Source organism: Alosa alosa, chromosome 8 (assembly GCF_017589495.1).
Source record: "Alosa alosa isolate M-15738 ecotype Scorff River chromosome 8, AALO_Geno_1.1, whole genome shotgun sequence".
NCBI lineage: Eukaryota > Metazoa > Chordata > Actinopteri > Clupeiformes > Clupeidae > Alosa > Alosa alosa.
In genome coordinates, this window is record NC_063196.1 from 17,013,512 (window position 1) to 17,041,506 (window position 27,995).

The window sequence follows — 27,995 nt, forward strand, 5'->3', positions numbered from 1 at the left end:
TCGGTCACTCACAAATCAAAATATGCATTTACAACTGAATAGCATAGCCTTTGGGGACAGCAGTATGCAAAACTATATTATATAATCACAACTGCAGTTGTGATACATACCGGTATATATACCCCGTGATCCTGTAATGAAAGCAACACTTGCTTGAATTAGAAAGAACAGATTTCATACAATGAACCCAGTGAAGTGTTTTTTTATTTACCTAAAAATACATAATTCTTCCCAGGACAGTACCAAAAAGTCTTGCAAAGTTTTCAGTTTAATACTGCACAAATAAAATATGCAAGGTCCCTTTTAACCACAAAAAAGACCATTACAGGAAAAAACATGGGTAATTTTGTAGACAAGATTCTAAGATCTCCTTCCCTAACAGACATGCAGTGTTGAGAGAAAATGCCTCAAGAGGTTTGTTGGATTCAACAAATACAATAAGCAGTTCATTTGAACAAAACAGTCCATCACAGCCATTATAAAAGGATCAACAGCAGGAATGACCTATCTACAGACCTCAAAAGTTAAAAACCCTAGTCAGTGCTGATGGAGCAGAATACCATTTCCTTTACTACAACTTCCCTCATGAGTGTTCCCTTGTGACAGTTTACATACTACTGTAGAAAAGATTTGGTGCCTTAAGAGGGGCAGTTGAATATTCATACAGGAGAGGGTGTGTTGTACATATAATCGAATGCATGAATGCATTCATGTTGCTGTGTGTGTGAGTTCATCTTCCCACTACAGTTGACAGCAGAGCCATGCGGATGTACATGCCGTTTTCAGCCTGGCGGAAGTAGGCAGCTCTGGGGTCCGAGTCCACCTCAGGGCTACACACACACACACACGATACATTAGATGCAACTACAGTAATTGTGTTTTTACCTGCATGTCAAACATGCAAGATAATTGCAAAACTGCAAAAGGTATAAACGGGTACCTGATCTCATTGACTCTGGGCAATGGGTGCATGACCACCATCTTCCTCTTGGCTCCAGTCATGATATGGGGTGTCAGGATGAACTGGCCAAAGCACTGGACAACACACCAACATACATACAGTTACGAGTTACAAGGTCTGCCAGTAAACCCCAACAGAGTAGCAAAGAGTGCAGACAGAGTAAAGGGCTGTTCACACCAGAAACTATAACGATAAAAACGTCCACACTGACCAACGACAAGGAAAGTCTCATGTTGATGAGTGAGATGGTTCAAATTTGATGGGTTCTGATAGGCTCTCAGCTTTTTATCGTTCTCAAAATCGCTCTGAAAGTGACCCCCAACAATATTGTTCATGTTATTGTTATAGGTTATAGTTTTTTTAAGTATATTTTTTTGCTTTTTTGCTTTTATTGACAGGACAGTGAAGAGGCTGATAGGAAGTGAATGGGAGAGAGAGATGGGGTGGGATCAGGACATGACCCGGGTCGGACTCAAACCCAGGTCCCCGTGGGCACTTGGACTCGTATGTGGTACGGGCGCTGTAACCAGTTGTGCCATAGTGCCCTTAGCGTTCTTGGTGTGAACAGCCCTTAAAGCTTGACTTGTGGTGGTGAAGTGGCAAGGGAACGGCTAACTAAGGACTCACAGCCTTGTACTCCTCCTCCGTGGCAAAGCGCTCCTTCTGGATTCTGGTCATGTACAGGACGTCAGTTTCAGGCAGAGCCTCTTCAATGCTGTCAAAGTACTCCTACGGACCAGAGTGGACACAGATAAAGACTTTATATTAAACTAGTATGCAGTAATGCTTCACAGCATTTCTTCAGATGTTTGGTACCTGCTAAATGAATAATTGTAAATACAGTAACGAATGACCGCTAATCTGATGATGCAAATTATATACACCCCATCTAGAATATCACACCTACTGTACAGATATTATAGTAGGGACCAGGGGGTGGACAAATCTGTAGCAACTGAAATGAAATATGCCCCTCCAAAATTGAGTTTAAGAATTGAAACTGGCCTCCACGTACCTGCTTAATGCCTTTGGAGGCCACAAAGCTCACAATCTCCTCTGGCATGTGGAGGTTCTTGGGCGCCACGTAGCGAAGCGTGATTCTGTACTGGGTCAGCAGTCGGGCCAGAGAGTGCACCGTCCGCCCGTGCTTCAGGTCACCCACCATGGTGATCTATGGAGAGGTATAGAGATGTGATGAGAGAGACATAGGAGAAAAGGCGATGAATAAACTCGCTTTTTGTACATCACAAAGCAGAGACTTTCTAATGAGGAGACACAGCACTCAAAGAATCTCCCATAGAAATATATGGGGTTAGTTCATAACGCAAACATGGCAGTCGTCTACACATATTCCGCCCCTTCCGCCGACAAAAGCTGACATGTGAATACATCGTGCCAATCATGTGTTGTGATCTCACAGCTGGAGCGGGGTTAGTGAGTCGTGATTCATGACTCCTTGCGCACACGCAGTTCTGCCTGAAATAGATGCCCGATAAGTGCCCAAAAAGTGTTACAATATGGCCGCCGAGTGGAGGGACTTGTCTAAAAGGACTTTGCTTAAAGGAGCTATGCGTTTTGTAAGCTTCGAGCTGTCTTGAACGCAGCCACACAGCACTCATCCACTGACATGCATTGTATTTAATACAGCCACTCCAGTGGACATCTTGTTCCAGACAGCCTTGGTGAGCATTACGGCTCCCACACACAGTTGCGTTCAGTCAACGCATGCCAGTGGGTGTTCCCGACGGTAGCTATGCAAATGACTAGAAGTATAACCATAATTTCATTGGCTGGTGCCTTCTGTTGTTGTCCGTCGGTGCAGCAAAAGTTGAACTTTGACACGAGTGACGGGAGCAACGTGACGCAACGGACCCACAATTCAGTTCGGCAACAGATGACGTAAGCCCAGGTAAAGTGGATGGGATGCGTCTCTAGCACTGCACTGCACGCAACTGTGTGTGGGAGGCGTTAGAGAGCTTTACACTTACGGTCATGCCGTTGACGGTGCCCAGCTCCTCTCGGATGGTGAAGACGTCCAGCAGGGCCTGGGTGGGTGCTCCCCGACGCCATCGCCAGCGTTGATCACCGGCTTTCGGCAGAACTTCGCTGCAGTCTGGGATGAAGGGTGGGAAAGAAAGAGGGAGATAAATAATATCAAATCAAATCAGACAAACCAATTTAGTGTTTGAGCCGCTTCCCTGTACTTACCCTACAGAAAAACAAAGGCAAAAGAACAAATCTAGACCAATTTTAGTTCAAACTAAGACCACTGATCATGATATGTTGGAGCGTAAACATTGGAGATGATCTGATCTACTAACTAATTTAACAAATTCTTCATGCGTCACATGCGGCTGTTAGCGCTCACCTCCACGGCTCCAGGAGTGGGGTGGCGCAGCACGATGACGTCAGCGTAGCAGCTCATGGTCTGGACGGAGTCGGCCAGCGACTCGCCCTTCTGCGTGGAGGAGGTAGCCTCGCTGAAGTGGACCACCGAGCCGCCCAGCCGCTGCATGGCCGCCGCGAACGAGCTGCTGGTGCGTGTGCTCACTTCGTAGAACATGGAGGCCATCACTTTACCCTGGATGAATGCAAGGCCACACACACACACACACACACACACACACACACTTACTTCAAGAAACCAGCTAGTCATGTGTCATTTTCTGTGGTTTCCCACAGGCCTAGAGAGAGGTCTAGTTCTTCATAAGCATTAATGAACATGGGCAGTAATACTATGTCAGAAACAAAATGACAGTACAAAAAAAACCCAAACAAGCAAGAAGTTCTCAAGTGCCAATCTACTACCTTCAGAATATCCAGACTCCTCTCCTTCTGCACCAGCAGGCGAAGTGTGTGAGCCACATTAAACAAGTGAGACATCTGGGAGAGAAAAAAACAAACAAACAAACAAATGAATGCAAGACCCCCCATTTCAGTAGACAGATGTTCTGCCCCAACCAGATCTACTGACTGCGAGGTCAACCTGAGTCCTAAAGCGTACCTGCTCCTTGCTGAACTGGCGCACAGCCAGGACGTGCTGTCCCACCAGCGGGTGCAGCAGGGGGGAAGTCTGCAGGTGGGCCACGGCTGGGGTCTGACCTGCCAGGGGGGAGAGGATCCTGGACAGAGGGGGAGGGTGGGGGGTATGGGTCTGCGGAGGCTGCCACGTCTGTGGACGGAGAATGGCAGAACAAAAAACACTTAAGTTCAGGCAAGAGGAGGATGGGTGACTAAGGTCTGAGGTTTTCTCAGTTTTTTTCCTATGGCCAATGCACAGTAGGGCATGCATTAAGCAAAACAGACAAGCCATTGGCAAAGAGATCTTGGGAAAGTATACTGATAGATTAAATGGCATTGAAGAATTATAGGCAGTTCATTTACCAACAGATTTAGAAGGGGGAATCATTGGGAATCATTTTCGAAGTCAATGACCAAACTAAATTAGAAAATAATCAAAAGTCAATGACCCCAAAATTGGCAAATTAGGGAGTCATTTTGAAATTTCCTCTATAATTCTGAAAGCACTAAAAATGTCCATACCGTTATGTCCCTCTTATAGGTAACAACAAATATTGCGGATAGACTTTGTCTGAGACAACAATAATATACAAGAGCAGCAATCAACAGAGCAAAGCAAAAAGTAATAAAGCACAGGACACCTCTGCAAACAAACTTTCAAAACATGTCTGCCAACTACTCTGTGCCCCACCCCCCCTTCCATGAAACAGGACTGGGCGCACACACACATTGAAGGAAAATCTGCATACCAGCATAGCGGAGGAGGGTGAGGCGAAAGGTTAGCATTAAGCAACAGAACGTCACCAGGACAAATGTCAAACCTGTGTCATAAGCCCTCCTTGCGCTGCCCGAGTCCTCCTCTGCACATGCTGTATACACACGCATAGCCCCAGCACAGGGTTAAGAGACACACATTAGTTACAGTTACAGGACACACTGTAATATCCTCATGGGGCCAAAGTCAATCAGAAGCAACATTTACACCCAATTTTGAGTGATTTGTGTCCCCCAAAACACTAAGCTACAAACTTCAGATCAAATGTGTTGAATAACTTGATTAAGACCTGTGTCCAATCAGAACCAAAAATGGCATCACATGACAAATCAGTGGATTTTTAGATCCTCTTAAATTGAGTTTAGGCATTTCTGTGTCATGCTTGATTACTTCAGCTTGTCATTTCTGTATCGCGGATTACATATTACCATTGACAAATAACCGATGTCTACGTGGAACCACAGTAAATACACCTGAAAGGAAAAATGTATATTCTGGCATTTGGACAGAAAGTATAGCTTCAACCCAATTCAAAAGGTTAGGGGTTATCCATTTAGTAATTCTGCTATGTTCATCTTTTGAAATTGTGCTTCCCTCTACTGTTGCTTTTTAAATATGCATTTAATCCAGCGCTGGTTAAAATAATAATAAAAAAAAGGTATTATATATTTAAAGGTACCGTCAGCGATTCTAAGTGATTTCTAACCCTTTGTCACATTATTATTAGTTTAAAAACACTTAAACAAAATTGGTGTTTTTTGGTTGGTTTTTGACCAGCACACTAATTGACCAATTGACCAGACCAGGATTAGTTCTGGATTAACACCACTTGGCTTAGTGAGTGACCAGCAGCAAAGTCTGGCAAACACCAACACACCAAATCCTCATGCAGCATCTGGGCCACAGCTGGCCTGCACCACACCGTTACTCGCTTGCAGGGCAGCTGGCTAAGAAGCAAAGGATGTGTTGCAGGGGGTTTGGGGGCTGGGAGGGGAGGAGCTAAGCGGCTACCTGGGAGGAGGCCGGGGTCAGAGGCGCGGTGGATGCGGGGGGGCTGGATGAACCGGCCGTCCCCTGTGACACCGCGGCGTGGGCTAGGGGGTCTCCCACGGAGGGCCTCGCTGGGGGTGGACAGGCGGGCACACTCTGGGGTCTGGTACACACACGAACACACAAGCACACAGTGAATTTCAGTTTAAAAAGCCATTCAAGCTTGTTAGGAAGACACATACACCTGGTATTAGTGTCAAGACACATGCACCAAGGGAATTCTGCAAAAAGGCTTTTGACTTTACCTTTGGAGGTTCCTTCGCGGTTTCTTTCAGGACAGGGGTTGGTAAGGCAGGTGACCAGGTCCTCACATCCTCTCCATAGCCTGGGGGCACTAGGACCTGCAGACCAAGGTTCAAACATAGGTCTGCATTGTCTCCCATATAGATGTAATGCATTATGAATTAACCCCCCCACCCCATAACAATAACACACAAATATGACTAGATACGTATGCCACCTGCACATATGCCACCTGCTATATGCCACATTACACAACATAAGGTTTTTCACTGACTTTCATAACACATGCAATCTAAATCAGATAGCCACAAACACAAGCAAAGAGCATTCAACAGGGCCTGACTGACCTGTCCATCAATGTAGGCCACCTCTCCTCTCAGCACCACTCTCCTCACTCGACCTTTGACCTTCATGCCCTCAAAGGGCGTCCACTTGGACTTGGTGAACTGCATGTGCTTAGGGATGACCCACTCCTGCTCCAGATCCACCTGATCAACACAATAACAACCAGATGACCAGGTAATCAGATGTGGTCGGAAACTAGTGCAGCACAATTATCACAATCGCATTCTGAACCCACACAATTACCTAATCGTAAAAGCTACAAATAATTGTGCACAGTAGTTAATTGTCACATTTCTGACTTTTATATTCATGTCATCCTCTTTGCCTATGCAACTTCTGGTTGGGGGGTGTGTGTAGTGTGTGAGGGGCAGAGAAATTCTGATTGGTGAGTGCTGTGCTTCTTGTGCACTGGGCACTGCTCACCGATCAGGGGTGGCACAAATTAAAGAGACATTTGGATTATTGAACTGAATCAATTCTTTGGCTTTCAAAAAAATCATATCGCAAATCACTATTGCAACATCTGTCAAAAAAAATTGCAATACGATATTTCCCACAAATTGTGCAGCCCTATCGGAAACATTTGCGCTCTACCTCTGAAAAGCAGAAATGTGACCCTGTCTTATCAGATGGAAACTGTGAGTCATGTTTTCGGTTTAAAGATTTGCTGGTTGCTTTCATCTTATGTGTGGTCTTCCTCTTTGTTATTGCGTAAAGTGTGATGTATTGTGTGGAAGGACTGACTCATGAGCAATTATTTGTGTTTCAGTACTAAGCTGTATAAACTCCATGCTCTATGGTTGCCACACCGAATTGAGTTCCTGGCTGATCGCTATGCTAGTTATTCTTTTCACAGCATTTTACTCCTTGATACCTTGGATTTTTTTTAGCATAAGAACACAACAAACTGTATGGTGGTCATTCAGTTCAGCTCCAAAAACCAAGCGATGGCTCTTGGTTTTACCTCAACGTAGGTGTTCTCCTGTGTGGGCAGGTTAAAGATGCGTCGGGGGTTCTCGTATAGCCTCAGGATGATGTCGTCCAGCGTGAGGCGTCCCTCGCTGACGGCGGTGAGCAGCAGGGGCAGCATGGTCTCCAGCCCTGGGTAGCCCGGAGGGGCCTTCTCCAGGTTCTTCTCATCCACTGAGTGAGGGGCTATGGAGAAAAAAAAAAACAAAACAAAAAACCACCAAACATGGCATCAAATCCAAGAAAGAAAACATGCTTTCAAAATTTTTCAATAATGTAATGTTATCCACACCACATTATTCTTAATTCACTTTCATTAATATTTGGTTTTCAATTTTCCTTTATCATAGATGGGTTTTTTTTCTGGAAGCTGATAAAGTCTAGGTGCACATAGGCTCTTGCCCAAACCCTTCCCTTTGCTCACCATGGTCGGTGGCGAAGCAGTCGATGATGTCCAAGTTCTCCCAGAGGGTCTCCATGTCCTCCCTGCAGCCCAGCATGGGCCGCACCTGCGCCCTGCCCAGCCCGATCACCGGCACGTTGTCTTCGCACAGGAAAAGGTGGTGTGGCGCCACCTCGCACGTCACCTGGATGCCCTTCTGCTTGGCTGCACGGATGATTAGGATCTGGGAGGTCAAAAGGTCGGAGGTCAGGATACTGGATAGTGCAGGCACAGTTGAGGAACTGGTATCTAAACCATCTTGCTGTTGATAACACTGATTTCTGGCCTGTGGCCCTTTAACCAGATTAATTTTAGGCATGGAGAATCTAAACACGTACTTCAACTAGCTTTTGATCAGTTCACATACACAATATTTTATTTAAATACATCAACTTAATTCCAATCATTATGGCAAAAAAAGAAAGAAAAGATTTTACAGCATAACAGCATGCAATTTAAAGTTACGACCTACTCAAGCCAAGCCAAGTTAATGTTAAAGTCCCACTAGCTGCAGGTGCTGCAGTAGTGCCTTACCTCCTCTCTCTTAGCTACGTGGCAGATGTGCACAGCTCTCTGGTACAGCTGGGCCACCATCAGAATGGCCGCCACCGTCTGTTTTTCAGCATGCGCTACAATGGGCAAGTGCTTCGGCCACTTCTCAAAGTGCTACAGATAGCAGTAAAAAAACAAAAACAAAAAACATCAAAATGCTGAGAGTGCTATAATAATAAGACAATATTTTTTAATTAAATAATTATAAATTAAATATATATAAATTAAATAAATGTTTTAAATATATTTTTCTGCAAACTTCACAGAAATGTTTACTTCAATACTCCAATTCAGACAAGCAACAGCATCAAACTTACACTCCCTCAAATGAGACGCTATAAAAGTGAGTTTTTTTGGTAGTCATATTGTGCTTGCATCAATTACCCCAGTTCAGTACCGGTCCTAATATTTTCATCAGGAGCACTGTATGGTTTTACCTCCATCCACAGGGAGACGTTGTCCATCTTCAGCGTGGAGTAGGTGTCGTTCAGGTACATCTTCAGGCCCGCTGCTGAACTTGCAATGGAGGGCAGGATGGCAGCATTGTCGAAGGCTGCTCCCAGGTAAAGGGCATAGTCACAGCGACACCCAGCCTTTGCAAGCTGACGTTAGAAAGACAGTGTATTACATATAAACATTGGGGCTGAAACACACAACTGATTGTAGCCAAAATGGCAGCCTAAATATGCACTATGGAAGCAGTTTGTCTAAGTTCTTGAATGCGAATACTACTAAATTCAACAGCAGTTGAGTTTTAAAGTGCAAATTATGACAATTAATGTTTTAATGTTAAACATTTTTTCAACTCAGGAATGGGACAAATTTTGAAATAAATAATAATCTCTCATGCCCTGATGGCTCCCTTTAGTGTACCTTCTGTGCCATGGCGAGCGAGTTCTGGTCGATGATGGCGGGATTGGTGTTGGGCATGGCACACACCATGGTGACGCCGCCAGCCAGGGCAGCGGCTGTGCCCGAGGAGAAGTCCTCTTTGTGAGTGGCTCCAGGCTCACGCAGGTGGACATGGACATCGATGAGACCTGAGGAGAAGGAGGCAGCACCAGGATTACATACAGCTCACAAAGAATCACAGACCCATAAACCACAAGGCACTAACGAATACTAAGACAGTAAGTAGAGCAAGTAATTATATATATATGATATTAATGGAACAATGTTGCTGTTTAAAGTATAGTTCTTAAAGTAATCACAGGTCAATACTTAATATTTCTACATGTGAAAACCATGGAAAAACAGAATGACAACACAAATCTTATCATACGTAGTATTTTATCTACTGTAGCTCCCTAAAATAATGGTCCATAACAACCTCTACTCTAACTGCACTTTAATGAGTATCCCTGAGGATTTTAGTTTTAGACTTTGTGGTATTTCGGTGAGATTTTTCACTGGACCTTTACAAGTTGCTCACCTGGAAGACGTACGAGCCTCTGTGACGTCATGCAGTCCACGTGGGTCTTAACAGCTGGGGCTTGACCAATCTGACGAAGTGCCTAGAGACAGAGACACACACACACACACACACACTCTTTATATAATCAACAGTGCACACAGGTAGAAGACCCTGCTGCTGATGAGCCTCCCTGAGACCTAACTAGTATATGCAGCCAGCTTTAGGCCAGTGGAGGGCTTAGAGGTAACCCATTAACTGATGGCCCACCCAAACCATGGGATCCCAGCTGTGTGGCATTGAGAGCGCATTCTCATAACATCCCTCTCCCTGCACGGAGACTCCTCCTATTCTCACAAGATAAGCACACTGTTTAGACTGTCTGCAATGCTTGCGTCCCGTGAGCTCCTCGACAACACTCACACAGATGTTTCTGTAACGAACTTCACTACACAATCAACTAAGGAGAGAAACAGAGGACAGTCGCTCAATAGATAGAAGCATACATGTCAATTCCTTGCTTCACATAACATATTATTATATGGCAATTGTGTGTATTGTGCAAATAACTAAATTACACAAAGATTACCTCACTTACTTCACCAGAGACTTTCCATTAATACTACACTACACCAAATAAACCCAAATGTGACTGCTCATTAATGACAGAAATGTCTGGTAATAACGGCGCCAGCTCTGTACCTGTACGAACATCTTGGTGCACTTGATGTCAATGATGAGGGGCACGGAGTAGTCCACCGCCATACGGCGCGTGCGGTAACCCTTGGTGACGAAGGAGGACAGGCGTCGGCCGCCGGAGTTCCTCATGGACAGGTTGATCACCAGGTCGAAGTGGTTCTCCTCCAGATAGTCCATGATGTTCCTCTGCTTGTCCTTGTTGGGGCAGTCCGACTCCTCCTCCTCGAATGGCCAGTCCACCGCCATCACCTGCAAACCACACAGGCAGACACAGCACAAAAAGGTCAAGGTCAGCTGTAGTTTTAGGCCGTAAACGAACTAGTTTGGGCCATTTGGTCAGCACACTACAAAATAACCAAAGAATTGATTTCATACAGCTTTCAATGATTGCCTGCCATCAACAGCACAACCTTTAGGCCAATGTAATGAATTTCCACTGCCACCTAGAGGCATGGAGGAGTAAGTGTGATTAAAAATCTCCTTGATTTCAGATAATAGAAGTAGAGCTGCAGATAGTCCCTGTGGCTCACACACACAGTGTATATTTTTCAATATTTAATTGTGTGAATCACCAACCTTGTAATTTCACGGACATGGTGAAACTGAGCATTTTAGAATCAGATTTTCTCATCAGAAGACATGAAAAAAATCACACCAGTGACAGTGACATTACTGTATATGGTTAAAATCACAGTTTCTATTAGGTGAACAACTGGCAATGTGCAATTTGATGCATAAGGGCCTAGTCTACCCGAGGCAGACACAGGGCCACTGAGAGCACCTGCTGTCTGTAGGCTGCAGGGCAGCGAGTGTTTACCTTGACTCCGTGCTCTGTGTAGAAGTCGGCTGTGCCCAGGCTGGCGTAGAGGTTATAGCCCAGACTCTCCAGTGTCTGTACCGTAGGTAGCAGCTCACTCTTATTCTGAAGAAAACAATGACCACTCACAGTGAGTGACAACCACAGCAAGGACGGGTCAGAAGTAGGCTTATTGCATTCATTTTAGTATGGCAAAAAAGCCTGCCAACACTGCACAATAGATACATATTATAATGATTTTTTTTCTTTTCATTTCCTTTTGTTTGATCAGTGTCTTCTATGTGTCTAGCGTCTTTATCTCTAAAACAATTCCATACTATTTCTGATCTTTTAACATCGTAGTATAGCAGTTTGTAAGCTTATTTAATTGTTACATGTAGGGGTTTTGTCCATTTCATGTAAATAATGTGCATTTTAGCGATCTCTTTTTGAGCATTTCGAGGATGTTCTCTTCCCATGGCGCTGCTGCCGTTTTCTGTAGCTACAACTTACCTTGTAGCTGCCGATGGAGAGGAGGATGTTCTTCTTGGGGATTTTGAAGCCGGTACTGAGCATGGCCTTGATGTAGGCCTCGTAGCGGTTCTCCCCGAAGCAGGCCACCTCCCCAGTGCTGGTCATCTCCACCCCAAGCACGACGTCTGCCCCGGCCAGCCGGGAGAAGGAGAACTGGGGCACCTGTGGTCATCAGGAGGAGATTGCAGAAATAATCTCATTAGGAACAAAAAGTGCTACAACCTATGAAAAGCAAAAATGGGTCAATCTAAGCATGATTTGTATTTGAATTTATTTTATGAATATAACCATGCCATGTAGCAAGAATCAATCTCCATTCCAATATTTTCCATTCATCTAAATAGAAAACATGCCTTTCATTCTCCAATTGAGATCCCAACTGCATTTTGGGAGCGGTCTAGCCATTTTGTTACCTTGACGCCCACAATGCCGGTTCCCCTCATCAATCCCACAGTCTCCACCTCCTCTCCCATGATCAGCTGCGTTGCCAAGGCAACCATGTCAACACCCAGCGTCTTGGAGACGAAGGGGAAGGAGCGAGAGACTCGCACGTTGCACTCGATCACTTTCAGCTGGTCATCCTGAGGTGGAAAACCCAAAACCGTACGTTGTTGAAGAATGGCAGCCAAATGTCAAGTTTGATTTGTAGACATGGCATCAAGTTGGATTTTCTGGTCACTGGCACAATGCCAACCACTGGTCTGTATATACAATGAAGCAGCGCTTCACAAACTCTGGATATAGAGAGTAGACTGTAGATCCAAGGGAGAACATGTATATGTGAGAACACACTGACACTGCTGTTCACTGGGTGCTTGACTAGTATAAATCATTCTATGTTGTTTTTATGTGTTTTAATTATTACTTTTTAAACAAACACTTTTAAACTATTACCCTTTTATGCTTTTATGTACTATTACCTTGTGTGTTTTCTTTTTTCTTTTTAAACTATTCTTTGACTATGTATGATTTTATTAGTTATTCCTGTTTGCTTTTGTTTATGTAAAGCACATTGAGTGACCTTTGCACTATATAAATAAAGTTAACTTGACTTGATTGTGACCCCACCTTAGCGATGAGCTGCAGGTTGAAGGGGCCGGTGACCTGCAGCTCCTGACCGATGGCGTGGACGATCATCTTGATGCGCTCCATGGTCTTCTGGTTGATGTCCTGCGCCGGAGTCACCAGTGTGGCGTCCCCCGAATGTACACCGGCGTTCTCCACATGCTCTGACACGGCGATGGCGATGACCAGTCCGTCACATGCCACTGCGTCCACGTCGATCTCCTAAGTGTGTGTGTGTGTGTGTTGACCAAGTTTAATGAGCATTAGATTAACGATTAGTGAGGAGTTTCTCTCTCAAACATGACTCAAAGTCAACCAGAGCCAGAGAAGTGAACCAGAGCCCGAGAAGTGTGAAGTGTTGCATCAGACCAAAGGTCTTAGGCCATTCCACAAAAATGTCTCGACATGACCGCAAACACACAGGAATAAGTGTGAACCTGACCTCAAACACACAGTAATGAGTGTATGAAATGAGGTTATACTTTCTAGGAATTCAAACTGGGTCATGCCATTGCTATCAATATTTCATGCTACATGTATTGAAGTATAATATATATTTTATATATTAAAGTTGATATAAAACAACCAACCAGCTTCATTTTTTTCCATATACTGTTTTCTCTTCAATGCATTAAACTATTGGAGTACTAAACCATGCCACTGTCCATTTAAAGCTGCAGTTGGCAAGTCTGGCAGACTGAGGGGACTTGGCCAAAATTTTGAATGTTTACAACTCTCATGCCCCTCACCCACTACTACCAAGCATCCTCCAATCGAAGTCGTGCACTTACTGTGATTGACAGTAAGATCTCACACAGCCCTGCGCTGATTGGACTAGAATAACCGGGAGAGGTGGATTTTTGCAAAACAAATAACAGGCTCTAGGTGGAGGTGGTGGAGAATGATGGAGGGAAGTCTGCGACGCTGTGCTGGCTAACCTTAGCCTCCTGGATGAATTTGGAGATGACCACAGGGTGCTCCTTGGACACGGCCACAGCGCTGCTCAGGTACTTCTCCAGGTCAACACGGAAGGCCTCACCAGACATGGGTAGCCCACCGTCTCACAGAAGTGCATGGCAGACTGGGGAGAGAAGAGGGGAGGAGCCTTCAGTCAACTCGGAGCATCTTTTCAACAGCCTTGTGGGAAAATCCAGCTACTCTAGGACCCTCACCAGACAATGGAACGTATTTGGGCCCCACCGCCCTCTGCATTAAGATAACATATGGAATGTTAAAACGAAGTCTTGCCAACTGGCAGGAACTGGGGTCTAAACTGCACCACATAAGAACAGGGAGGAGCTTTCCAGTCAATTGATTCTGAGTTTACATGAACTTTTCAACAGCCTTGTTACATGGGAAAATTTAGAAGCCAGCGCCATGGAAACTCTATAGACCCATTTTACAACAAAAAGAAATCAAAAGTACAATGGGTGGATTTTTCCACGACCTTCTCGATCTGATTGGAAATTTAGTGGGATCGGGCTTAACCTGATCGGTTGAGGTGTTTACATGATGCGTTTTTATTCCGATTGAGCCATTATTCTGTTTCTTATCAGATTCAAAGAGTCCATGTAAATTGTCACATGTTGCTAACATCAAGAGGACATTTAATTCTTGATACTTCCGTGTAACTCAGAACAGGTATCTATGAGACGCCAAAGTCTCCTTTTCCGCAACATCCCCCTTCCTCCCGTCCACTCCTCACCTCGTTGTCGGACAGCTCTTTCCAACGGGGCTGGCTGATGCCGATGGTGTCCAGCATGCGGGAGAACTTGAAGCGGTTCTCGGCCGAGTCGATGAACTCGGGCGAGGTACCAAGGATGCGGCACTGCTGCCGGTGTAGTGGCATGGCGATGTTGTTGGGCAGCTGGCCCCCCATACACAGGATGATGCCCTCCGGGTTCTCCATCTCGTAGATGTCCATCACCACCTGGACATGGAAAGGAGGGTTAAAGGTCATGGGTTAGAGGGAGAGAAAGAGGGAAATTTCCCAAATTTCCCTCTCAGGATCAAAAGAGTATATATACTGAAAGGACTTGATGGTCTGAGTGAGACTGTGTTCGCACCTCAAAGGAGATCTCATCGAAGTAGAGTCGGTCGCACATGTCGTAGTCCGTGCTGACAGTCTCGGGGTTGTAGTTCACCATAATGGTTTTGTAGCCCATCTGCATTGAATGGAAAATTAAACAGGGTGAGCAGTCAACAGAAATAAATTCTACAGACTTCCTGACATTTCTGAACCCATTCTATCCCCTTCTAACGCCTGTAAGGCTATTATGAAAGTAACCTGCTTTAAAAGTGACCCCCACCCGCACCCCCTCTTTCGCCATCGGCAACTTTCATTTGTATCGTCTCTCTGCGGCCCCGCACCATCCTTCTGCTCCACCCACCTTCCGCAGCTCCATGATGCAGCCCACGGCGCACCAGTCGAACTCCACGCTGCTGCCGATGCGGTAGACGCCGGAGCCCAGCACCATGACGTGCGGCTGCTCGAAGGCCAGGTCACTCTCCGTGCCGTGGTAGGTCAGGTAGAGGTAGTTGGTGTGGGCCGGCCACTCTGCCGCCACAGTGTCGATCTGCTTGACCACGGGCAGGATGGCCCAGTCGCGCCGCAGCTTACGCACTGCCAGCTCGGTGCTGCACGAGAGGAGGGGGCAGGTGCAAGCAAGAATCTGAACTTTATTAACTACAGATGGGCCGATATATCGGCCAACACTGCCCTTGTTTATTGACATAGGCTATCGGCAAATGTATGACATTTACCGATGGCAGCGGCTGATATTTGTCTATTATGCAGCATCAACGGCATAACTTGTAATGCCACATGTATTGTGAGATTATAGCTGTACATGTATGCAGACAATATGTTTTTTCTATCAATTAAGTAAGCAAATTTCTTAACTGTTAGACTAACAGAAGTGCACTGCTTCTCCTCAGCCAATATTATGCCTATAGGTTAATGAGCGTTATCAAAGACGGGTGCATATGATGACCATAGGTACCTCTGCACAGCCATGGCGATCTGCTTGTCGGAGAAGCCCAGCTGCTTGGCCTTCCTCATCACCTCGGGAGGCATGGTGCTCTCGTCCTGGTTGTAGGACTCCAGCAGGTGCTCGTGGTCGGTTATGTTCTTCATCTTGTGCAGGAACCAACGGTCGATCTTGGTCAGCTCATACAGGCGGTCCACCGTGTAGCCGGCCCGAAGTGCTGACGCCAGGACGAAGATGCGCTTGTCTGTGGGCGTCTGGAGCTCCTGTGGACAAGAACAGTATTTACACATGAATGGTGGCTACACAAAAACACAAATGCACACACTTACTGTTTGTAGACACACACACATTGAAGTAATAATTGATGCATTCTTGGTACTATTTATTTATTTGGGTGTCTATGCTCTCTAAAGTCAATCTCTTTGTCACTGGGGACAATACACCACACGCTGCTCGTGCTCAAAGTAAGAAATATTCAGTAAAAAGAACATTGTCTATTAGCAAATCCCAATTCCCAAATATGTTGGTAAATTGCCCCAAAGGTGTAAAAGAAGAGTGGGTGGTTGGCAAACCTGCTCAGAAACTGGTTTGATGGTGTGGTCAAATCCCACACAGTTCTCATCCACCATTCTCAATGCTTTCTGGAAGGCCTCCTCAAAGCTTCGACCAATAGCCATCACCTCACCTTAGAGAACACCAGAAGTCAAACATGGCATAAATTGTACAATATTTTTAAACAAAAATATATGGACATTTTAAGAGAAATAACTTGATAATTATAGACTCATATAGATCAATGTACAGTACAGGCCAAGTTTGGACACACCTTCTCATTCAATGCGTTTCCTTTATTTTCATGACTATTTACATTGTAGATTCATCAAAACTATTAATGAACACATGTGGAATTATGTACTTAACAAAAAAGTGTGAAATAACTGAAAACTTGTCTTATATTCTAGTTTCTTCAATTTAATACCATATTCAGCAAGCCATAACTTGACAAATATTCATCTGCGGGCCAAATAACTTTGCATTCATTCATAGTTTTGATGCCTTCAGTGAGAATCTACAATGTAAATAGTCATGAAAATAAAGAAAAAGCATTGAAATGAGAAGGTGTGTAAACTTTTGGCCTGTACTTAATATTATGTTATTAACATATATTATGCCCCCAAAATATTGTAGAGTGTGCATACGGCGCAGTCTTACCCACACTCTTCATGGAGCTGCCGATTGTGGTGCTGACGCGCAGGAACTTGCTCAGATCCCACCGTGGGACCTTGACCACACAGTAGTCCAGACTGGGCTCAAAGTTGGCCGTGGTGGAGTTAGTCACTGAGTTCCTGTGGGGAAAAAAACATCCAACAAGATGTTGACATAACAAAACAACTCTTTATAAAAAAAACGGACTGTGAGACTTACGGGAAGGCTACACTGGGACCGCAACTGAAACGCTCTGTTCACATGGTGTAAAAATTGTTTTAGAAGACTGGTCTAATTTTTTTTGATGTACATACCGCCATCACATGGAGCCAGTTCCATTGATTATAATGGAAGCTGACTGTTGGCAGCAAATGCTACGCAAACGGAATGCTTCAGTTAAGTGCCCTGTATAGCCTACATGTTAGTAAAAGCAATTCAATTCAGTGCAATAGGCCACACCAATTTTTTCATTGCCTATAATAAACCACCACAAGAGCTGCGTTACGAGACTCACTTGAGGGCTGAAAGGGGGATCCCCAGGCCTAGTTTGGCCGCGACGTAGGCCAGAGGATAACCTGTGGCCTTACTGGCCAGCGCTGAACTCCGGGACAGACGGGCATTCACCTCAATGATGTAATACTAGCCAAAGAAAAGCATCATTTGTGAAAAACAGCTTAAAAAAAACAAAAAAACAATTAGATCCATTTACCCAGCTAGAGAGTAGCCGTATCTATTTGTTTAGACTAGTAAGAAACCTGATGAGGCTTTCTGAAGTGTAAATAAACGCTGTAGGGTTTTCCTGGCAGCAGTACCTGCTCGGACTCTGGGTTGAGAGCGTACTGGATGTTACACTCTCCCACGATGCCCAGGTGGCGGATGACCTTGATGGCAGTGTTCCGCAGCATGTTGTACTCGTAGTCGTTTAGCGTCTGGCTGGGAGCCACTACGATGGACTCTCCCGTGTGAATGCCCAGTGGGTCAATGTTTTCCATATTACACACCTAGGCAGGACACCATACCCACACACACACACACAAATGAATAAACTCATTTAAATTTTTTACTTGCCATTTCAGCTCAAGATGCTAGCGTCTCTACAACTTAAACCATTTCCATGCACCCACCAAGCTCTCAAAAGGCACAATTTGGCCATTTCAGTACACTTACTGTATATTATATTTATTCATTTAGCAGATTCTTTTATCCATGGTCAGGGCCTGTCAGTACTATTACTAGAGGATAAGAGTGCCGACATTATAAGGCTAGTCAGTGTGTGGTAGGAGGAGAGAGTGGTGGAAGGACGTAGAGGAGGGAAGAGGGGGAAGTGCATGGTAAGTGTGTGTTAGGTACAGTCGATGTCTTTTGAATAAGGTGTTTAGAGAACTACTGCTGCGGTCCATTTATCAACAGGAGTACCAGTTCCCAGTTCTTTATTTAAATCTGAGGACATGAGGAAATTAACCTACCGTAATACAGTTGTCGTAGGCGTCCCTGACCACCTCGTACTCAATCTCCTTCCAGCCCTTGAGGGACTTGTCCACCAGGACCTGGGAGGTGTGGGCAAAGGCCTGGGTGACCAGCGTGATGAGCTGATCGCGGTTGTTGGCGAAGCCTGAGCCCAGGCCTCCCAGGGCAAAGGCAGAGCGCACCAGCACAGGATAGCCGAGCCTCTCCGCTGCCGCTACCGCCTGAGAACAAGAACATACTGAGAGGTCAGACACACAATACACAATCAGTAAAGAGAATAATTAAAGGGGGTTTCATTTGAGAGAATCTAGCTGGTTCAAAAGTAAAAATAGAGCCAAAACAGCACAAACAAGAATGCCAACAGCAATGTTACATTTCTTCTGATTAATCATCTCCACAAAGACTACAACCCACTCTGTTACAAACAGGTAAAATTCAACTCCCAATACTAAACCACTCCATCTTATGGGCCGCCTTACAAACGACTTTGACACAAAATTTGGGAAACATTCTTGAAAGATTTTAGTCTTTTAACTAATGCCCCCTATTCAAGCTTTACGCAAAAGCTTATCTCTTAATCTTTCCCAAATCTTCTCAAAGTTGTTTGGTGTACTGTAAGTAGTCCCTGGTCATTCTGTAGTGGCTATCCTGTGATCGCAGGCCCAGACGCAGAGCTCACCTGTTCCACGGAGAGCGCCGCCTCGCTGGGAGCCACGTGCTCGTTGATCTCCTCCATCTTCTCCACAAAGATCTTGCGGTCCTCCGTCATCTCGATGGAGGAGACGGGGGTCCCCAGCACGCGCACCTGGTACTTCTCCAGCACCCCGCGTTTGGTCAACTCCACGCCGCAGTTCAGCGCCGTCTGGCCACCGAAGGTGAGCAGAACACCGTCGGGTCGCTCGTTTTTAATCACCTAATGAAGACAGGCCAGATATAGTCAGGAATTTATTTGTTTATTGTCCCTATGGACAAACGTACATCTGCCATTTCCTTCCTTTACTGACAGGTTATTCACTGACTCCTTAACATAGAATTATTGTCATGATGGCATGCTTATTTTGTACAATGAAAGTGCAATTGTTTTAGTAGCTTGAAGTAAGGCCAGGATGTCTGTAATATTGGAATGCACAATGATGCACAACAGTACTAGATGTGTTCTCTTACCTGTGTAACATACTCTGGGATGATGTGTTCTCTTACCTGTGTAACATACTCTGGGGTGGTGTGTTCTCTTACCTGTGTAACATACTCTAGGGTGATGGGCAGGAAGTAGACCTTGTCTGCCAGCCCCTTGGAGGTCTGCACGGTGGCGATGTTGGGGTTGATGAGCACCGTCTGCACATTCTCCTCCTTCAGAGCTTTGATGGCCTGTGGGTGTTGCAGAACATGTGTTTGGTAGCGCAGTATAAACATGAAGATGGTTATGGTGATGGGATTTGGCAGACAGTTTTGTCCAAAGCGACATACAAATAAAAACAATACAATAGTTACATTTAACAGAGAACAATTAAAAATGTTGGTAAATGTTGGTAAGGAGAATAGCAATAATAAACAATGATGTCAATTCAACCAATAGCATAATGACAAAACAAATACTATAATATACAAACCATAACTCAAAATAAATGATTAATTAACTAAGTGGATGTTGAAAAGATATGCCTTTAGACCCTGCTTGAAAAACCCAAAACTATCATACTAAGACGCTACTTATGCAAGGAAAATCTGAGCCCAAATAATAACATGAAGGCTGTCACCAAATCGGCTTTTTATCACTTTCAAACATTGCGAAGGTTAAAAACTTTATATCACCGGTAGACCTAGAAAAGCTTATTCATGCTTTCATTACCAGCAGGGTGGATTACTGTAATAGTCTTTTCACTGGTCTCCCTAAAAAAACAATAAAACCTCTTCAAATGATCCAAAATGCAGCAGCAAGGCTATTGACTAGAACCAAAAGAAGAGATCATATCACACCAATTTTAAAATCTTTACACTGGCTACCAGTGACCTATAGAATTGATTTTAAAATCCTTTTACTAGCTTTTAAATCTCTAAATGGCCAAAGACCTCTCTATATAGCAGAGATGTTTGTTAATTTTCGTGTAATTATTTATTTTGCTTTTTTATATGTGATTGTTATGACTATGTGAAGCACATTGGGCTACCTTTCTGTGTATGAAATGGGCTATATCAATAAAACCTGACTTGACTTGATAATATGCATTTGTATGGTCAAGTAGTGTCATATAGCTTCTCCACTTAAGTAGTGTCATATAGCTTCTCCACTTAAGTAGTGTCATATAGCTTCTACACTTCTCACATTTGATTGAACAGATTTGTTTACTTTCTCTATTCACTCACCTGAGACCCGGAGTAGTCAAACTCGCCAGCTTGGCCAATGGACAGCCCTCCAGACCCCAGGATGAGCACCTTGTGGGGATGGACAAACGCGTCAGGGTCAGGAGAGCCTGGGAAGGCCAGGTGCTCCGTCAATCTCTCCTTCACTGTGTAAGACAAGGAAAAGGGTGATGTTCCAAAACGCCATCTCCATTTTTAAAAACATTAAAAAGTCATGTTATTTAATTGTGCATCTCATGTAATATCAATTAAATTGCAGTTGTGTTGTTTTGATTACGTAAAGATAAATCAAATAACAATACCCAATTACAATTCACCTGAAATTACTAGGAAAACAAAATGTAGTAAAAAAAAAAAAAGTTTTATGAAAATTCATTAAAATATAGCGTTTTGAGGATATAGTGTTTACATCTAACTTTATTAGTCATAAGAGTCTGATCTCTTACCTGGTTTACCGCTCTTGCCCTCCTTCAGATCCTTGACAGTGTCCAGAAACACGTCAAAGAGACTGACCAGGTCAGTGGGGCCAGCCATATGTTCAGGGTGGAACTGTACACTGTGGGAATAAGAAATAACAGATCACATACCCTCCTTTCGTAAACACATACCCTCCTTTTCATAAACAGCACCAGTAATGTTTGACACCAAAACAACCTTATCACTCTGTGCATGACCGTACCTTCCCATAATTGAAATACAGACAACATAATAATGTCAGAGTATTGGTGTGTTTTGAAAAAAAGCCCAAGCACTTTTCCACACTTCATGAAACACACTCATAGGGCATATTTTCATAGGGCAGATAAAAAACAAAAACGGTGGTAGGGTTTCAGTACTGCACCTGAAGATTGGTTTGCTGTTGTGGACGATGCCCTCGCTGCTCTGGTCGTTGGCATTGGTAAAGAGTACGTCCCAGCCTGCGGGCAGGGTCTCGGGGTCCACAGCGAAGCCGTGATTCTGAGAGGTGATGTAGCAACGTCCGGTGCCTTTGTGGATGCAGGGCTGGTTGTGGCCACGGTTTCCATACCTGCACACACACCACCAAAATTCACCAGTAACAGTGAGTAGACCAAACGTTTCTCATATGTTTTAATAAACCGTGCCTACTTTCTGAACCTGATAAAAAAAAACATTTAATAAAAAACATTTCCATATTGTGGTTGCACTGTGACAATGAATGATATGGAATGGCCTCAGTGACCACACACAGTTTGAAAAAGGTTCCTTCTACAACCCCCAACAAAAAGTGTCAAGTCACCTTGTCCTTCAAGATGGGGTGATTGCAAGCTGCTGATTAAGTATAAGTAGAGTGACCTCTTTTGATGCCGTGTTGGAAATTTGGTCTCTGCATTTATCCCAATCGTGAATTAGTGAAACACACTCAGCACACAGTGAACACACAGTGAGGTGAAGCACACACTAATCCAGTGTGCAGTGAGCTACCTGCTACAGCGGTGCTCGGGGAGCAGTGAGGGGTTAGGTGCCTTGCTCAAGGGCACTTCGGCCGTTCCTACTGGTCGGGGTTTGAACTGGTAACCCTCCGGTTACAAGTCCGAAGCGCTAACCAGTAGGCCATGGCTGCCCCAACAAATGTCACTGCTCTTCAAAATGCCGCTGAACACTATATGCGCCAACATACTCAGCATTAGTTGTCACCGATGCAAGCGGGAGGCCCCTGATGGCCATGGGCCATGTGAACCCGCTGACCAGCCAGCTGCACGGGCTCAGGAATGCCAGTGAGACGAGAGGAGAGTCGGGCGTTTCAGGGTGACCTTGAGCGGGGCGCTAACAAAGTAGCCATCCCAGGCGCCTTAGCAAAACATACTGGCTCTCCCTCAATGCTGCTAGCAGTCTATTATCTGTGGCCAAGGCCGCTGAGCAGGACAAAAAAACACTTTTCACACCAGACTGCTCCCAGAGACACAGGAGATAGAGGACGAGAGAGGGAGAGATTGGGAGCGAGGGATAGAGACAAACTGATGGAGAGGAAGAAAGGGGATATAGTGTTCTGAATAGCAATGGTTACTGAGGAGGCCACACAATTCATGCTAGCGTAGACAGCAGCTTTTGTAGACCTCTCTCAGGCCACTTTGACGTTCAAAGCCACACAACTTTGGGTGTGGACAGCAGCTCAACTCAACACACAACTATTTATTTTACATTTACGTGTATTCATTTAGCAGACACTTTTATCCAAACTTACGTACGTCAATTATATTACAAGGGCCATTGTCCCTGAAGTAACATTGTTTTTGTCCTTGGAGCCCAGCTCCTTAGCCACTAAGCTACCACAGAGTCCAAGTTCCAGGTCATCCCCTGCTGGACAGTTAGCGGTTTGAAAGTGTGACTTACTTCATTTTGTAGGTCTTGGCTCCAATGACCAGAGAGAGGAGCTGGTGGCCGAGGCAGATGCCAAAAAGGGGCTTTGGGTTCTCCACGCACACCACCTTTCTCAGGTTCTCGACGGTCTCCTTGCAGAACTCTGGGTTTCCTGGGCCGTTGCTGATAAACAGGCCGTCAAAATCTGCAAGGCAAAAAAAGTATAAAAAGAAACAAGAAAAGTATTATGTCACTGGTAAAAAAGAAAGACAAATGTTAATGAACCTTTTTTTTCTTAGTTTCAAAATTGACATCAAATCATACTGCAGTGATTCAAGAGTGTCGCTTATTGACAGCTATGGGTAGGAAAATGAAATCTCATTACACTTCATCCATACTGCATGATACTTTATGCCTATTAAATCCAGTTGTAACAGAAAAACAATCTGAGTTTAAAAGGGAATTTAATACATGCAGGGATGAAGAAATGAAGACACAGCAGGCAGATATGACAGGCATAGTCCTGAAGGTTACCGTCACTTACCTTTGCCGACCAGTGGATGGTCCCAGGGGACTACAGTGACCCGGGCACCTCTCTGGCACAGGCAGCGGATCTGGTTGTACTTGATACCGCAGTCCAGTGCCACAATGCTGACACTGCCCTCAGGGTTGAACACCTTCGGCTCCTGTCATACGCCACATCGCCGCACCAGATAGAGCAGAGCAGAGGAAGAACACATTTAATACATAGCCACAAGCAAATAAGATAAAATCCCTGTGCACTGGCCGTTTTCAAATGCCAGGTGCTGGCGATGTGCATGAACATCAAACCATCACTGCACACTGGTGTAATAGGCTTTCTAAAACTGATAGTTCTGGTCCTTGATTGTAATTGGCTGAATCGCGTTCGATGCCGTTGTAAAATGCAGCATAAAGATACACCTTGACCGCATTTCGTTCTATATTACTACGCTACCATAACTTGATACAAAAGTTAAAGTAGCTGCGTCTCGACGCAACCATTCAGATAGAAGAAATATATTTCTTGGCGGAAGATTGATTATCTATAAATAAAATCGGTTCCATTTCTAGTTGCTGTGCCTTTACTTTATGAAACTTTGCCAGGGGGCAATTCCATGGAAATCCTTTTTGTCACATCCATAACGCCAGTGAAATGCCTTGGCATTTGTATGATGTGAATGACAACATTCATTTTTTGTGCATTTTTTTTCATGTACATTCTTCAGCCAAAAATAGCAAATGCGCAAATTTCATGTAATCCCATACCATCACATTTTATTGGCATTATGGATGTTCCAAAAAATTAATTTTCCATGGAATTGCCCCAGGTATTTATAGTAAGTTTTAGAAAAACAATAATAAGCCACTCGAGTCCGTATTTTACAACAGCTAAGGGGGGTTTTAGGCACTCCGCTAGCGCGTCGTGCCTAACAACGCCCCTTTGCTGTTGTAGAATCAGTGTAACCTACGGCCCTTTTGGGGCTTGTTGCTTAAATTAAGAAAAAGACCTAAACAGCAGCTTTGACAAGACACGTATATTATGTATATACTTCTATAAAAGATATACGTTTCTTGTATGCATGTTTGTTTTGTCCATCTTTGTCTCACCTACCTCTATATCCTGATACATGAGCAGCATCTTAAGCATGCAGTGCACTCACATCTAGTAATCCCCTGTAATTTTCTGTAACGTGTACATGACCTGTTTGGGTGAACACACACTGACACTTTACCTTCATGGAGACCTCTTTAACCAGGTTTCTGGTGTCAGGGTTGTCAAAGGGAATACTCTTGGCCTGGGTGCCATCCACCACCAGTTTCCCCAGCATGGTGCCCTTCTCACGGATCTTCTTGGTCAGGCGGCGAGTGTCCACTCCTGTATTAACAAAGATGTGTCAACATTTGCCGAACAGGTTAGAGGCTGATTCAATGGCGCACTAACACCAGTAGGTCAGATGCTGAGCTATACACACACATCAAATTACACTGCCGTTCAAAAGTTTGGTGTCACTTAGAAATTTCCATTCCACACCATTATAGACAGAATACCAGATCAGTTACATTGTTTTTTTTTAATCAGGGCAGCAGTTTGTTTTTACATTATGTGCTGACATAATTGCAAAAGGGTTCTCCAATGTTTTCTTGCCTTTTAAAGGATATCAGATTAGTAAACAGAATGTGCCTTTGGAACATTGGATGAATGGTTGCTGATATGGGCATCTGTATACTGCATTAAAGATCAGCCATTTCTTTCTACAACAGTCATTTACAACATGAATGATGAAAACAAGGACATTTCTAAGTGACCCCAAACTTTTGAACGGTTGCGTGTGTGTGTTTGTGACATAGACCTTTTTCTCTATGTCACCACCTGACACTCGTAACAAAAAACAGTCAAACTGCAACGAGTAAAGCCGGTCACTATAATTATATGATGGAGAATGTATAGAGAATGGAGAAGTATATATAGTATATTTACTCTTTTGATCCCGTGAGGGAAATTTGGTCTCTGCATTTATCCCAATCCGTGAATTAGTGAAACACACTCTGCACACAGTGAACCCACAGTGAGGTGAAGCACACACTAATCCCGGCACAGTGAGCTGCCTGCTACAACAGCAGCGCTCGGGGAGCAGTGAGGGGTTAGGGCACTTCAGCCGCTTTCTACTGGTCTGGGTTTGAACCGGCAACCCTCCGGTTACAAGTCCGAAGTGCTAACCAGTAGGCCACGGCTGTCCCCAATGAGAAGGCCCCAGAGGGTGGGAGTGCACGCCTTACCCTGTAGCCCAGGAATGCCCTGCTCCTGTAGCCACTGGTCCAGAGACATGGCAGAGCTCCAGTGGCTCGGGTTCTGGGACAGCTCACCAACAATGAGCGCAGCAGCATGGATTCTGGAAGACTCGAACCACTGGGCAACACACATGATCAAAACGTTGTAATGCTGCCAAGTACAGGCATAAATGGTGTTTTATTTAGGAGCTAGTGTCTAATACAGTAGATCTCGGAAGTTTTACATGGATTGGGTTAATTTTTTAATTTTGTAAAATAATAAGTGGGATCTCCTTAACTGCTTAAAATATAGATAGATAGATACTTTATTGATCCCCAGTATTATATAGTATTGATATGCAATATCATCCATTTTATGGCATAAATGACACCAGATTAGTGATGAGGGTAGTGAGTGTTTTTTTCTTTGAGCACCTTGCTGAGTCCAAACTCTCCCTCCTCATCTTTGGGGATCCCATAATTCCCAATGAGGGGGTAGGTAAGGGTCAGGATCTGAGACTTGTAGGAGGGGTCTGTGAGTGCCTCTGGATAACCCACCATGCCGGTCTGAAAAACTGCATATAACAGGTGCATGTTTAGAGATTCCATTCTTCTGGGTGGGGGTGGGTGGTAGTGGTAGTAGAGCAGGTGGGGGTGGCGGCTGTGTGACTCCATGTGTTTTCCATACTGTACATTTAATTTATTAAAGGAGAGTTAAAATGCACATTAATAAAGTCAATAAGAAATTAAATGTGTGTTTATAACGCAATTATGGTAATTGGGGAGTGTTGTGATGGTCACAGTAAAAAGTAATTGTGTGAGCATACATCAGTCATGATTGAATGATATATATACTATAAGTAATTTTGTCTATTTCATTACATTATGAAAAGAAAGAAAAATGCTTAACAAGTAGCTCAACTTATTCTGTCATGCCACAACGGCAAGTGTATTTTATGTCTTAATATAGTTGTATGACTACTCCATTGCAAAAATACAATATCTATTAAATGTATGTGTTGTAATAGTTTTACACAAATAGTTGTAAAACAAGTTAGGCATTATCATCTAAAGTTGAGAGCTGCGATGTTCAACCTGCGCTGGGGTAGAGTGCGCATGCTTATGACTAATACCACCCCGAAAATCTTGAACCACAAAGCGCCAAAGAAATCCCGCGGAGCAGGTGAGTAGGCACCCGCCACGTTGGTTAACCCTGGTTGGCACCCTAGCTAACCTAACTAGCTAACTTGAAGCTAGATTGATGTGTGACGCAGGCTTGATACGGACCATTAGTGCACTGCGTCTGAATGAGCCCATAATAAAAATAGAACAAAATATGGCGACCTGAAGTTGAACCTCTTTGTATGGTATGTTATACGTATGGTATAGTGATGACTTACCAACTTCACCAGACACGGATGCAACAGCCCCAAAAAGGCGGCCTTGGAACGTGGTCCCGTCCTCTAAAATCAAGGATGCCATTTTCTCCGACATAGCTGAATGCTTTTATACTGTAACGTTATGTAACCACTCAGAAGAATCTGTAAATCACGAAAGCCTTTCTAATGCCAGCCACCGAGTTACTTCCTCTTTCAATGAACCAGCTCTGAAAGATTAGCTGTAGGCAGGGGACCCACGTGAAGAACACGCCGGTAGGTGAATGTCCTGTGCGGATGCTGAGTAATGCCTAAAACGCAGCTAAACGTTCTTGAGAACGAGTGAAGAGAAGAGGCTATCTCCGACGGTCGAAATCAGATCAATCCAATCGATGTTTAACAGTCTCTTTAAATATTCGAAGAAAAAAGTTACCGTGTACCCCCTAAACAAAGTCCACACTGCTCGGCAGCCACAGCAGTGTGGAAACGAACCAGGACACACACGGTGGCTACATAGAGCGTCAAAGTAGCGTCAGCACGTTCAAGGAAATGGGAGGAGAGAGAACTAGCCGTCATCTGTGTTTTTGATGTGGCCTAGGCTATGTGCGGTGCACAGTAGGTAT

General features: G+C 44.4%; 1 protein-coding gene across 1 annotated transcript; it reads right to left on the reverse strand.

The window, feature by feature from the left end:
• Window positions 1-186: 186 nt before the first annotated feature.
• cad (carbamoyl-phosphate synthetase 2, aspartate transcarbamylase, and dihydroorotase) lies at window positions 187-27,874 on the reverse strand. The gene is given in 45 exon segments (XM_048250257.1): window positions 187-830; window positions 941-1,035; window positions 1,589-1,690; window positions 1,977-2,132; window positions 2,950-3,011; window positions 3,014-3,074; window positions 3,330-3,542; window positions 3,770-3,844; window positions 3,966-4,201; window positions 5,769-5,910; window positions 6,053-6,148; window positions 6,398-6,538; window positions 7,360-7,550; window positions 7,789-7,990; window positions 8,341-8,472; window positions 8,796-8,960; window positions 9,232-9,398; window positions 9,791-9,872; window positions 10,472-10,717; window positions 11,286-11,390; window positions 11,778-11,960; window positions 12,212-12,379; window positions 12,867-13,085; window positions 13,802-13,887; window positions 13,890-13,944; window positions 14,569-14,793; window positions 14,930-15,028; window positions 15,254-15,500; window positions 15,866-16,116; window positions 16,426-16,538; window positions 17,066-17,199; window positions 17,574-17,698; window positions 17,872-18,060; window positions 18,526-18,747; window positions 19,206-19,439; window positions 19,763-19,894; window positions 20,891-21,033; window positions 21,334-21,443; window positions 21,729-21,914; window positions 23,240-23,411; window positions 23,751-23,892; window positions 24,961-25,103; window positions 26,006-26,135; window positions 26,432-26,571; window positions 27,397-27,874. Coding segments are annotated over 45 exon segments (6,711 nt in total). The 5' UTR covers window positions 27,491-27,874; the 3' UTR covers window positions 187-730.
• Window positions 27,875-27,995: the final 121 nt, after the last annotated feature.